The sequence below is a fragment of the Ixodes scapularis genome, unplaced genomic scaffold (genome assembly GCF_016920785.2).
Source record: "Ixodes scapularis isolate PalLabHiFi unplaced genomic scaffold, ASM1692078v2 PGA_scaffold7__128_contigs__length_106722199, whole genome shotgun sequence".
Classification (NCBI taxonomy): Eukaryota; Metazoa; Arthropoda; class Arachnida; order Ixodida; family Ixodidae; genus Ixodes; species Ixodes scapularis.
In genome coordinates this window covers 72,100,151-72,113,484 of record NW_024609882.1, presented here as the reverse complement: position 1 = coordinate 72,113,484, position 13,334 = coordinate 72,100,151, and the positions used below count along the sequence as shown (strand labels likewise).

The following is a 13,334-nucleotide window of genomic DNA, read 5'->3' as shown; positions in this document are numbered from 1 at the left end:
CGTCGCGTTTTGTGCGAACACATAGCCTCGAGTGCCAAAGCGAGGACAGCCTCGAGAAAAGGGCTGCTGGAATGAAAAATGACAACCTCTCTCACGTCTTGAGGTGGATAATCGCATCCGGCGAAGAAACAAAAAAAAATCGGTCGTGAATAATACGTTTCGCTCCCCGGATACCGCTCGGCAAATGTCGATCAATACGCTTACGGTCGCTTTAGACGGGTAAATCATTTCGGACCGCTTAGCTGTAGGAACCGATAGATTCAAAGTCGCCATTGTTTTAAATCCGTACCAGCTGGCTATATGGGGCTTAAGCTTCGGTAGGCGTTTCTACGATTTGAGTTGCACGGAGTTTGGGACGGCAGCGGTGGATGAGGAGGCGTTTTAAATGAAATGTCTTAAGTTTCACCCTTTGAGTGGAGTACCTAGAAATGTTAATTGAGACGACTGCAATGCGTGTTTGAAGGGGACGACCTTTACGGCAAAGTCTGAGAATAGATTTATCTAAGCCTTACTATTACTAAATCTAAAGTGTATCTTTTTTTCTTCTTCTAAATTATTTGGAAACTTTTGAGCGGATTAAAACCAGAACGTCCCAGCGGCGCTCTTCGAATTATTTTAGACTAATCGAAATTGCTTTCAACCAATTCGTAGTCAGATAACAGCGCTTTATTAGGCTTTCTATGCTAAACACCAGTTGCTTCGAAGTTTCTAAGGCCAGTGAATGGTGCTAGAGGGGGGTGCAAGCGGACCTCAGTTTTGGGGAGAAACACCTGAATTCCTCTTGTTATATGGTGTAACTGCTGAAGTTAATTATTATTAAGTCACGTTTAAAAAGATGCAGAAAGAATATAATACAGATTCCTGGTAGCAGTAATAAATAATCCAACATGTTCAGCAGCGCTGAATAAGGCCTTCATATATTAGTCTTTAATCACTTGTATCACCACGTTTTGGTCAAGTGAAGTGTAATATGAACCGTTATAGTTTTATAAACTGCTCCTATAAAACATTTTATTATGTGCCGAAATGGAATCAATATTTTTCGCTCAAAATTTAGATGGTATATTTTGTCATATTGAGAGAAGTCAATGTTACTCTACGAGAACCTTCAATTTATACCGCAGACTACGAAAATATGGCGAATGAAAACAACTCCGTTCACAAATCAGTGAGCGCGGCATGAGTTAGTCTTTCTTTTTTCTTTTTCTGTGTTTATACAATGTCGCAAAAAAGTACTTTAGTAAATGTGTGCAGCTTTTCGGAACACCAGAGATACAGAACAATCTGCTGAACATTGCTATGGACCCTCGAAGATGAGGAGATTCACAAATATAAAACAAAACGTGGGGAAACTCACCTGTGTTTTCCGACCTGTCTTTCGGATCCTTCTTCCACTGGACGAGGATGGACGTGGTAGAGTGAGGTTCAACTTGAACTGAAGGGGACGTTGGAGGCGCTGCAGTTATTGAAAGAAAAACAAACCACCGAGGAATTTCCTTCGGAACGTGCGCATTTGCGTTATTGTTCCTCGCCTGCACACTAAAATGATCCTATTAGTGATACTTTTTGTATATTATCTAACGTGTATGTTGAGTTCTACAACGCACGGGGGTGTTTCTAAAAAAAAATTGCAGGTTTTTGTTTTACTGCAAATATAAACTACGCATTGACGAACGCTTATTCACCTCTCAAAAGTATCGCTAGTGGTCTGAATCAGAGGCCAAAGATTCAAAACTAACCATTATCCTATTAAAAAGTCATAAGTGATTTTGCAAAAATTTCAATGGAAAATTGACGGACGACGGAGCTTTCGACTACACATAACTGAAAAGCGCCTGTTCCATAACGTTGAAAAACACAACCCGTTTCCGTTTAAAATTTTCAGATAATCCCCTATGACTTTTAAACGAGATAACGGTTAGTTTTGAAATTCTGGTATCAGGTATGGACCGCTCGCGTTTCACTTGGGTGGAGAACTAGCCTGCGGTGGTGCGACTTCATTTTTGCGGTGTACAAAACCCGGCAAATTGTTTTTTTACGACATCCTGCATATTACGTCGCAACCAAGCAACTCGTTTGTTGAAGCTACAGAGTGGATTCTAAGCAAATATAACATTCTTTATCCTATTCCACTTCACATAGTGCACCCATATACTTTAAAGTATACAGCAGTATGCTGAATCCCAGAAGATATCGTTCTGCCAGTACTCGGGTTCAGTCAGAAGTTTACAGTCACATGCCGACGCTGACGCGGCAGTCCTGCCTAATCTTCACCCAGCGCTGCCTTCCGGCAGGTGACATCACAATTCCACTGCCTTTTTTATCTCAAAAGTTGTTTCCCAAGTAGAGTAGTTCTTTAGGCCAACATTTAGTTTGTGACTGATAATTTAGGGTCCTGAAGGCCACCCCCCCCCTAACAAACTAAGGTATAGCCAACTTTGATATTCGCTCTCAAGATTTTGTGTACATTGACCAAACATTCCCAAACAAGCACCTATGTTAGGGTTCACTCCCATGGTTGTTTGGTTGTCAGCAGGCTTTTTTGGGCATCCGTCCCCCGAGAAATTTCCTTAATTGGACTTTACTTCTGGTTGTTCGATTTTTACCTGACAACCTGACAACTCTGGTTGTTCGATTTTTACCTGACAACCTGACAACAACACTATAGATTCCCAAACAAGTACAAGAGTTAGGCTTCCTCTCAATGGCTCGGTTTTTAACAGGCTTTTTTAGGCACCCGTCTCCCGAGGAAATGCCTGAATTGGGCTTAGCTTCTGGTTGTGTGATTTTACGCCAAACATTTGACGCTAGATTCCCAAACAAGTTCCGGGGTTAGGCTTCATTTCATGGTTGTTTGGTAGTCAGCAGCTTTTTTTTCTTTTTAGAATCCCTCGGCGAGATCAATGCCAGAATTAGGTTTCACTTCTTGTTGTTCGGTTTTAACCAGGTAAGTTTGAGCCTAAATTGACGAACAAGGGCCAGTGCTCACTGTAATTTGGTTGGTTCATACACGACATTTCTGGTTTATATCGGGCGCTTTAGCAAATACGTGGAGCACTAGAGGACAGAAAAGACAAAGAATATTAATCTGGCATTAACTAACGCCTTGCAGAAATATATTATGAGGCAAAATTTAGGCCCTTAGAAATGCCGAAATTGTAGCACGTTAGGCGCTTCTCTGACATGAAACTTTGTGACTTGCCTGTCTCAAGGGTGGTTGCGTAGACCTCTTCGGAGCTAGGCCCCCTGCCGGCACCGTTGTACGCCTGCACCGTGACGGCGTACTTGGTAAGTCTCCTGAGGTTGGTGAGGTATGTGGTCTCCAGGCCGTGGCTAGAGTTAGCGCCCCGGGAGTCCACCTGCTTTACGGACGGAGCGCCAGGCTCAGCCCCGTCCGCCACGCGATATCCCACGTGGTACCCCAGTATGACACCGTGGTGCTGATCACGCGATGGAGGCTGTTGAGAACGGGAAGAAAGAGGACACCAAAGGACTCCTCTAAAGTGACATATTTACCGCTTTGAAGTTTAGACATCGAAGCTTTAGACTCATTTAGAGTGCCTATTTTCCTTAGCTTTTTTGTGCTAGATGATCTAACGTAACATATTTGCTAGAAGGACAACTCACCCTCCACGTGACCTTCAGAGACTGCGAGCCTGTGGTGTACAGGCTGACTGAGACTGGAGGTCCTGAGGGTGCTGTTGAGGTAGAGAGGAAAATACAGACAAAAACATGAAACCAGTTGCCACTACTTCAGTGAGGTTTCAAAATACGTCAACATTTAAGACCGTGGCACACTTAATACAAACATCCGTGCGAAAGCATATTTTTTTGTACGTCGGCCACAAAACGTAACTAGTGTGGTAAATTGTGCTTATCCCGGGCACTTAGTCAAATGGCGAAATGAAAAGTATGAGACTTGTCTGTTTTTGTAAATTATTGAAAATTGACAACATCCCATTCGCGGTGCCAATATCGCGAAGTGATTTTCTACGAGCGTACGTATGTACTCGAAGCGGGCGACAAGCCAGTGGAGCCACGATGCGGCTGCTAGCAGAAGCATTTCGAATAGACATTTTGTGCTCCAAGCGTTCCTAATTTATAATTAGTGTACGCTTACATGAGCACAGCGCTGTACAAAACAATCGGAGTCACAAAATCGGAGGCAAAAAAAAACAAAAAAACTAGGAACACAGATCCCCTCTATGCACTTAAAAAAAAATAGCCGAGCTCATGTGGATCTCTCTATCGTCTACTCGATCTGCCAGCGAGCCAAACGGAATCTAATAATGAGAGAATCAAATAATGACTTTCATGTAGATATTGAAACCCGCAGTAGCTGGTGACTCCTTCCTTAGCAACTTACGTACCGACGAACACACAAGCGTTTCGTGGAAGGATATTGCACCAAAAAGAAACAGCCAAAAAACAAAAGCTGTGTTACTCTGCAAATCGCTCTACTATAAAACCGTCAATTCAAAACTGGGATCTGAATCTTTTGAGAGAGCTCTGTCGGAGATGCTTCTCCTCATGGCGTATTGGAGTGTGGGGAAACCAACCCAGTAACTGAAGTGAGTTACGCTAACTTGGTGTGATCATCAGTTATCACAACTAATGATCCCGTGAGCGCGTGAAACGTTCTGCTCAGTGTTCCATCACATCCTTTTTTCATGTCTTGCCATTTTGAGATTTCTTTTTAAAAATGTGTAGGTCGCTGTGATTGACGTTTCAATCGATTTAAAGGGAAATGTAAAGGTAATAGCTTACTGGGAGTTTAAACGCGCCAGCATTTTCGAGGCTCTACTGTTAGGTTCAGAGTTTGACTCGGTCGTATAAAAACAATATAAATAAGCAAATAAACATTAATAATGAAATGTTTGACAAAGAGGTGTCCAGATGTTTATTTATTTACCAGAAAAAACATGAATGGAGGTTTAAAAAAACATACAAGATAGTATAAACGGTTATTTTCTATGCGCGGCAGCGGCAGTTGATGCAGAGGCTCACATACGTTAACATCAAGTGGTACAAAAACTTTTCAGAGTGTTAGGGCTGAACGTCCTAAAGCAGACCAAGCATTTCCGAAAGTGTGTCGTACCTTAGGTAACTAGCAGTGAGAATCAAACGGTTTACTTCCGTTTTCCCTCCGCGAATAAGAAACATCTAGTTTTTATTTGCTTGCATTTTTTTTTCATAAGCCTAATCCCTGACTATGATAAATGCACCAGCTAAAGTCGCTTTTGTAAAAATATTAATAGTACACCGTTTCTTTGCTAATTAATCCGTCTTACCAAGTAGCGATCTCGAAATTCCTGCATATCAGAAATATTGATTATGACGATTTTTTGTGGGGAAAGACTATACGCATTAGTTTTCCTGAGGACACGGTGAGCGAAGGACTTGAGTGACCCACCTTCTTCTTTTGTGGTGACGACGGTGACGTTGCTTGGTGCACTGGCGCCAAAGGCGTTCTCGGCCACAACTCGGATCTCGTATGTGGACACCGGGTGCAGGTTCGTCAGGGTAGCGGTGGTTTCACCGGCAGGCACGACGATCTCTCTTCCGAAACCGCTCAGCAACTCTGTGATTAATGATGGGGAGCAAACATCGTGACCTAGGTATTGTTGAGTACACTGAGCAAGATCCATTTCCTAGCACTCCTTTCTGGGGATATTTTATGTTACGCCGTAAACGTGTAATTATACTTTTATGATGTTAAAAGTGATGTTTCTGAGAACTGTACGTCTTAGTTTTATCAAACAGGTACTAGTAAAACGAAATGTTGGCAACAAAACATATATATGTTCTTTAAGTTCGTGCTTGATAAAGGCATTCACTCTTCTATAATTGAATCATGGTCTTTATTTTCGGTATTTATGAAGATAGACCGCAAAGTTACTAAAAGCTACGCTCATATAAAGTTATTACGGTTTAGCACAGATTGTCGAAACGTTTTGAAGTAAAAAGAGTGTTATTAGTTAAAAAATATTCTTACATTTTGGCTCTCGAGAGAGAGGCTCGATGATAATATTATGTCAGTGCAATATTTAAAACTCAAACAAAATAAAACCGGACACATATTTAAATATGTATAACAAAAACGGGACTTACAAATAAGAAACAAACCGAAAAATTCTAAAAGCAAAACAGAGGTTCAAATACCACATATATAAAAGAGCACCTACTCTGGGAATGCCCTCGCAGGACCTCTAGACATGCAGCACAAGGTCATGAAAAGTCTCATTGACCTGGTCTCCAAAGCGAAATTTCTCATATAATATAAATCATCATATTCGCGTCCTCAGGGTCTGTGCCAAAGGGGCCCAGAAAACCGGGGAAATTGAATTGATGGATATTTCACGTGACATCCATTTTCCCGCAAAATTTAGCAGGGTAAGTAACGTAACGTAATTTTTTAAACGTAAAATTTAGCAGCGTAGGTAACGTAAGGTTAATTTTTTGCACGAAATTTGTCGAGGAAACTCAATTGGTGCACAGGTCACAGAACGTAGATGTATCCGCTAAATTTAAAGGGGGAGCTTAATTCGACCGCAGGTCCCGTAACGTCAGGTCACGTGATATAAAATTTCCGCAAAATTTAGCGGGGAAACTGACTTGAAACTTACATCACGTGACGTCAATTTTTCTGCTAAATATAGCGGGGAAACTGAATTGATGCAGACTTCACGTGACGTCAAAGTTTTCCGCTAAATGTAGTGCGGAAACTGAATTGGTGCCCAGGTCTCGTGACGTAAATTTTCCCACTATATTTAGCGGGAAAACTTTTCGTTTACGCTCACGCCACCGAAAAACAGGGGAACGGGCCTCAAACATATAAAACGTAAAAACGAAAGCAAATACTACATAAATAAAAAGGACTTGCAAACTCTAAGCCCTGTGATCCGAAAACGAACACCCACACTCGCGTCAGACGAAGTAAATTATTTGCCTCCCTAGACATTTTCAGACGCACAAATATTCAGACTGCAAAAGACTAGAACCTAAAATGTAGATAAATAGAAAAAAAAAGAGGTCACTGAATGCTTTAATCTGTATTCTGAAAGAAAACGTTCTAATAACAGAACAAAGGCGTTTCCAATCTCGGGGTAACTGACGCGAAAAGTGAGGACAAGCGAAGACCCCCCCCCCCCCCCCCCCTCCCCTTCTCCTCCTCCCCAAACTCCGCCAAAGAGGGACGAAGGAAATGTCAAGTCGTTCTGCGCCAATAATATCACAAAACTCAAACTCCGGCATGACAATAGAAGGCAACGGCTTCGCAGACGAGACGCGAACCGAGTCGTCGTCTTCTCGTTATGCAGAGTGAGTCGTCTGCTTTCTACGGTTGTCGGAGCCGTGACAGCACTGAGTCGACTGGAAGCACTCTGCAGAGTTGCGCTACGATAGGTTCGCTTAGAAACATCTGCAATTCTCCTCCGCAAGTAAGGATGAACCGCATACATAGCGCCCAACAGTCTCCAAAGCGTAGTTGCGGGAAGGTGACCCGTCACCTACGAGTTTTAATCACCTCGAGTGACCCGGCGAATGAAAGGCCACGGCGGGTAGTGATTGGCGGGTCGAGTCCGGAGTGGTAGTGAGTCAGCGAATCGGCGGTGAGTGATTGGTACGTTTTGCTCACAACGTTCACATCGGTCCAACCGACGTTGGAGCTACGCACGAAGGGTTGGGACTTTGAACCGGAACCCCGCAGAGAGGAGAAAGCTCGTTGTCGGAAACTGTTGAGTCATGAAGGCTTTGTGACAGCTACATAGTAATTCGTCGCGTCGGCGGATGTATCCCCGAGCGTGTGAGCGCTCCTCGGGATCCGGTCAGGTTGGAGATAAAAGGAGTGAAATGTCGAGTTTAGATGTGGGAGATAGTTTTATTTGTATGCTTGCTTTAGGCTAGGGAGCTTTGATTATCGTTGCTGATAACTTTATTTCGAACTTCGTGTAGTAGCTGAAAGCTTGAAAATAGCAGAGAGTGGCATTTATGCCGGCGTTTTTTGGCTTGCGATTTGTGTCTAATTGTTATTTTCAGTCAATACCGTACTCTCATGTGTTGCAAAGACTTGATAATATGTGTTGGACAAGAATCTTTTTTAGCGACCATGGTCTCTTACTGGCCTTGCAACTGGTTGCGATGCATGCCACCTGTTATTAGGCGACCTTGCACGTGATGTCATATGGCGCCGTAGCTACCGTCATTCCTCCGTGCCATCATGCTCATGTACCCGTGCCTTCTGCAGCATACATTTCGTACCATCGAATTTATTCTTCTTGGCAATCCTTTGTCGGGGAGAAGAAAATCGATGGAGTCAAATGTATGCTGGAGAATGTACAGGCACGGGAGCATGTTGCAGAGCAATGGCGGCTGTAACGTCAATACAAGCACTCTCAGAAAAAAAAAATATATATATATATATTCTGACATCCTATGTCCCATATAAGATACTCTGAAAAAATTAGTTTGACGCACAGCGCAGTGAACGTCAAACCGCCGGTGCCATCTTCCATGGTCGGCTTGATAGCCGATTGCTACAACTCTTTGAAATAGCGAATGTACGTGTTACTCACTACAAACGTATAATCGGAGTTTTCTTAGCACTACTGCAAAACCTGTGTTATGTTTCTGTAGCATTCGTTAAGTAATGTAGCTGTTTATTAAGTTATATCGCACCGTTACCAAGCCCCTCGTAGAAGTTGGGACCGACTTTTCGATGTCCGTGCGCTGTACGTCAACCTGAAGTTTTGGGGTGAATTATATGGGACAAAAAGAGTGTAAGACGAGACACTTTTGCTTGGAGTGAGAGCTATGTAATGTTAACTTATTCACTTGGAGCGTTAACTTATCCTCGAAAAATGACTAAACCTTCGCCAACCGCATCTTGCCGCCAAGGCCGCCCCCCCCCCCCCCCCCCCCCCTCGCCCCCGTGGCCAAGGACTACAGCTGCCGCGTCGCCTATCCCGTAGGATTGAAGAAAGTGTGGCGCACGTACGGTGTCCGCCTCGACACATGAAGTCGCAAACGCTGGGGCGGAAGATGCGTTCTGATGGAAAACCGAAACCAAGGAACTTGTTCAAATCGAGCATTGATTCGGAGCGCACAGTTTTCTAAAACTATTTACCTTCGTGCTTTTTGACGGTGCTCGGCAACTTTCTAATTGGAAGCATGTATTTATGTTCACTAATTAAAAGTTGATTAGTAAGTTTATTTAATTATTTACCTGATCAAGATGTTTTTGTTTTTTTTTCATTATCTTACGGCCACCATGGGTGGCTGGCTGTTTCCCTAATTAATTTATGTTTTCTCCACTTCCCTTTATTTTTTTTAAAGTTTTTGCTTAGAATCTTGTTCGGCCGGCCAAAGGGTAGGCAAAAGCAATACTAGTGGCGCCGCGGCCTTTCGCGACACCGCCATCCATAGCAGTAAGGATCCGGTTGGAAGGGCAATGAACACGTTAAAATTCCACTCCGGCCGCGTTGCAATATTATTGAGGCTTTCTGTCTGTTGGAGAACGGTAAATAATTTTTTTAAGGACGTGAACCTCCGTCAAAAAACTTGCCTGTGTGCCAGATCTCCGGGGTGGAGGAGATAATCCAGGCGTAAGAACATTCGTCAGACACAAAGTGCGTCTCGCAAGTGCGGGGCAGCGTCGCCTATGACATCCGGCCCAAGATAATTGTTGTTGTTCTTTATAGTTTCGCTCGCTCTTGGAATTTTGAAGTATTCGGGCAAAGCTGAGGACGCTATATATTGTTCAATTTGTCTTTTCGCGCACAGCTACGCTTTCACACATACTACTTGAATTCGGGCAAGTGAATCCTAGAAAGTCGAAGTTACCGACTGCTGAAGCTTGCTGCGGCTGTTTGAATGTGTGCGAGTGAAGTAAATGACGAGGCGTGCACTGCCAGACCGCAACACTAGGTCAAGCTGTATAAATACCCAAAGCGAGACGCGAATACGGCCACAGCTCATCTGTTCCCAGGCGTTTTGAGTGAGTCAAACAACAAAATTAAAAATTTTACTACACGCCGAGGCCCCTTTTGTTGCGTTTGCGCACATGTACTGTTGCCATCAAAGCGGTAATGTCGTAATTCACGCATCTGCGTGAGTATTACTGTCACACTTTATATCCTCTCGACTTATATTTGCGCCAGTACTGTTGTCTTTTTTTTTAACCTTTTTATGTGACCCCAGAGCGATAATTTTGAGCACAGTTGTGGGTGACTGCAAATAACGTTTTTGGCTAAAATAATAATTAACCCTGTCCTCCGCACGGCTGGCGATTCGTGCTTCTGGCGGTCTTTCTTGCATCACCTCCCATGAACCAAATAAACTTTTCAGGAAACACAGAATTGCCTTTTAGTTTAAAACAAGGCTGTGACACTCAACTAGACAACAATACCTGTTTCTCTTCCATTTTGCATTCGGTACACTACTTTACGGAGCGGGAGGCCTGTACGACAAACGCACCAGCGACCCGCGTTGTCTGCTCCCCGTACTGCTAACAACCATGGGCGTGCCTCGCCAAGGGGAGGAGTGACGCTGCGTATGCGGGGCAAAATTTCGGCCGCACAGCCCTATAAAAAATTATGATTCTGGAAAATACACGGGTACAACAAAAATATAAGAGAAGAAACATGCAAATTTACAACATCGATGTCGTTGTCCTCTCAGACACATCAGAGCCTTCCGTAAAAACTTGGACCTAATTAGAAGACTCAGTCCACAATCTGGATTATCCGTATGCGCATGACACGGCTATTTGTTTTAGGTTCCGAATGCCTCACCCTGCACAAGAGTCCAACGGTCGTCATATATCATTCGCAAATGTGTAAACGCGTCACTCTTATTTAAAAAAAAAAAAAAAAAATCGCTGCTTTTAGATGTTGCAACGATTCTATTTACAGAGTGGCACAGCATGATCGATGGGGCTTTAGATGATGCCCAGAAATCTCTTTTGATTGATGAGTAGGCATATGATTGAGGACAGGATATTTATTTTCGGATACTTATTAGGGTATGCTTTATTAAAGGGGGGTATATTTTGATGGCGTAGTTTCGGTCAAAATGTTTGGGATATTGGCAGATTGCCAGTGAATTTTTTTTTTTTTATAATTTCGTGGGACAACTTTTTTATTATCAATAAAATGGTGCTCAAATTCATATAGATAACACAGGGTAATGTTTAGCATAGTGTTCAACGCATGTGTTGAACGCTAGTTCAACAGATACGTATTGAACTAAAGCATCCAGAATCTCTTCGTCAAATAATTAAAGCGAATGATAATATTCAGTTTCTGTTATATCATCGGTGACATCCCGATGTTCATACGTTTCCGCAAGTCAAAGAAAGCCAAAAGAAACAGTGACAAACTAGAGAAATCCAACTAATAGTCATGCTCACAAAGTCCAATGTTCCAGAGAAGGATACGATTTGAAATGAGACGTTAGACAATAGACATTTGGCTAACTAAGCAAAGCACCAATGAGCTAGCCGAGATTGAAACTACAGGCGCTGCAGATGTTGGCGTCTCCAACAAGGCGTTGCAAAGCACTTATTTATAAGAAGTGGCACTTTACACGTGTGTTCGTCAACGCCTTATTTTGGATATGTGCTTGGAATGTTTTCAACGGAGAAAACTTGCGGAGAAGCTTTAGGTCTACCCACTAATCGTTCCAAACGGAGCTTGGCGTTCTGACGTCCACACACGTTCTCGTCTCCTCCTCTCCATCACTTTCTCGGCAAATTGCATCGTCATGTCCACTGCTCCAACTTATTGCCGGCTTTCTAGAAACAGCGTCTCAGTTGAGACCGAAGAAAAGACAGCACTGCCATAGCCAGCGCAGGAGCTGAGCGGGACTCAAACCGCGTGTCAAGGCGCTCGCGCACCCCATCCTTTCCAGTGTTTTCCTTCACCCAGTCTCAGCTGAGACGTCGAGCAAGCAGGCCCAGATTGCATACCTTATACGTATAAAATACTTTATAGGTTTATGCTTCGCTAGCTCTCGTTCGTCGATGTTTGAGATAAATGGCTTTCCTTGGGTAATTTGCGTGTAAGTAGAGGAGATGAGTAATTTTCCGAGTCCAAGAAACTTTTTTTTACAATACAAGGAAAGCAATATTTTGTACGCTAAGCAGAAAATAAGAAAAAAAAAAACAGTCGTTCTGTGGATTTTATTTTCTTTCGGCATGGGCTACTTACCCTGTTCAAGTTTGTACTGCACTTTGTATTTAAGAATGTCGCTGTTGCCGTCGTACGGCGCGTGCCAGAGAAGGGACGCCGTTCGGCTGCTGTGATTGGTCAGCATCAGTCCCCAGGGGGCATCGGGTGACTCTGCAGCAAACCAGGAAATGATCAATATCCAATTGTCGCAAACGAAGCAATGGTTTCACAGAAGATTCTGAATGCATCCTGACGAGCAGAGAGCTCGGAAATCCAATCCTCAAATCATGTCTATGCGGAGCGCGAGTTTGTCTGCTTCTTGAGCAGGCGTTGCGGCCACGTCAGAACGCCGACTTTGATTGTCTCCGATTGGAAGGATAGTGGGTAGACCTCAAGGCAGCTTGAATTGAGGTCTACCTACTATCCTGCCAAGCAGAGCCAATCAAAGATCGGCTTTCCGGCGTCAGTGCAACCCCCGCGCAAAAAGCAGACGAACTTACGCTCAGCATAGTCACTGACAGTGACAAAAGCGCAGAGTGTGGATTATTATGCTTAGGATTCTTGGTTTGTGATTTTCTCTAGGTGTTCTTATCGGCTCATACTGCACCATTGACTGCGGAAGAATAATTAGGCGCTCAGAACTCGCCACGTCCTGCGTTTCTTAAGCTGTAAGCGAGTATACCGTATGAAGGGGCATGGTATCATCCTCCAATGCTTATGCTGTCTTAGTGGCAGAAGGGGAGGAGCCTCCGATGCCTCTGATAGTAAATGACACTGGCAGGCGATACCGCTCGCACTTCCCAGTTGACAGAAATGCTCGAGGAAGGGGTAATTTGGTAATATAATTGCGTTGAGGATCCGCATAATTCTTTGCTAGATATACATCTTACCCCGTGAAAATCCAGCGGTCTTTGCTCCGACAGCTTTTGCGTAGTTGGAACGGCTAGATGCGGGCAACCTCGAAGTTTCCCCCCTTCGAATTGGAACAGGCGGCCGCCGCCAACTATCCTCATGGAAACTCGCCGAAACATTGGAGACAGCCTTCACTGCTGGCTCGGCGTATGCATAATCTCGGTGCATCGGTGTCAACCTTCGGCTCAGCGCGAAAGCGCGAACAGTGCGATGCACCTACGTTCTCTTGGACGCGGGGTTTATACCTAGCTAGGG

General features: G+C 43.8%; 1 protein-coding gene across 1 annotated transcript in view; it reads right to left on the bottom strand.

Moving 5' to 3' along the window:
* LOC8023381 (Down syndrome cell adhesion molecule homolog) overlaps positions 1-13,334 on the bottom strand; it is a 79,612-nt gene that overhangs the window by 36,534 nt on the left and 29,744 nt on the right. The window contains exons 7-11 of the mRNA XM_040221036.1: positions 12,207-12,338; positions 5,414-5,581; positions 3,628-3,698; positions 3,203-3,458; positions 1,358-1,456 (exon numbers count right to left, since the gene is read on the bottom strand). Coding sequence (XP_040076970.1) covers positions 1,358-1,456; positions 3,203-3,458; positions 3,628-3,698; positions 5,414-5,581; positions 12,207-12,338 — 726 coding nt within the window. The remainder of the gene's footprint in view (positions 1-1,357; positions 1,457-3,202; positions 3,459-3,627; positions 3,699-5,413; positions 5,582-12,206; positions 12,339-13,334) is intronic.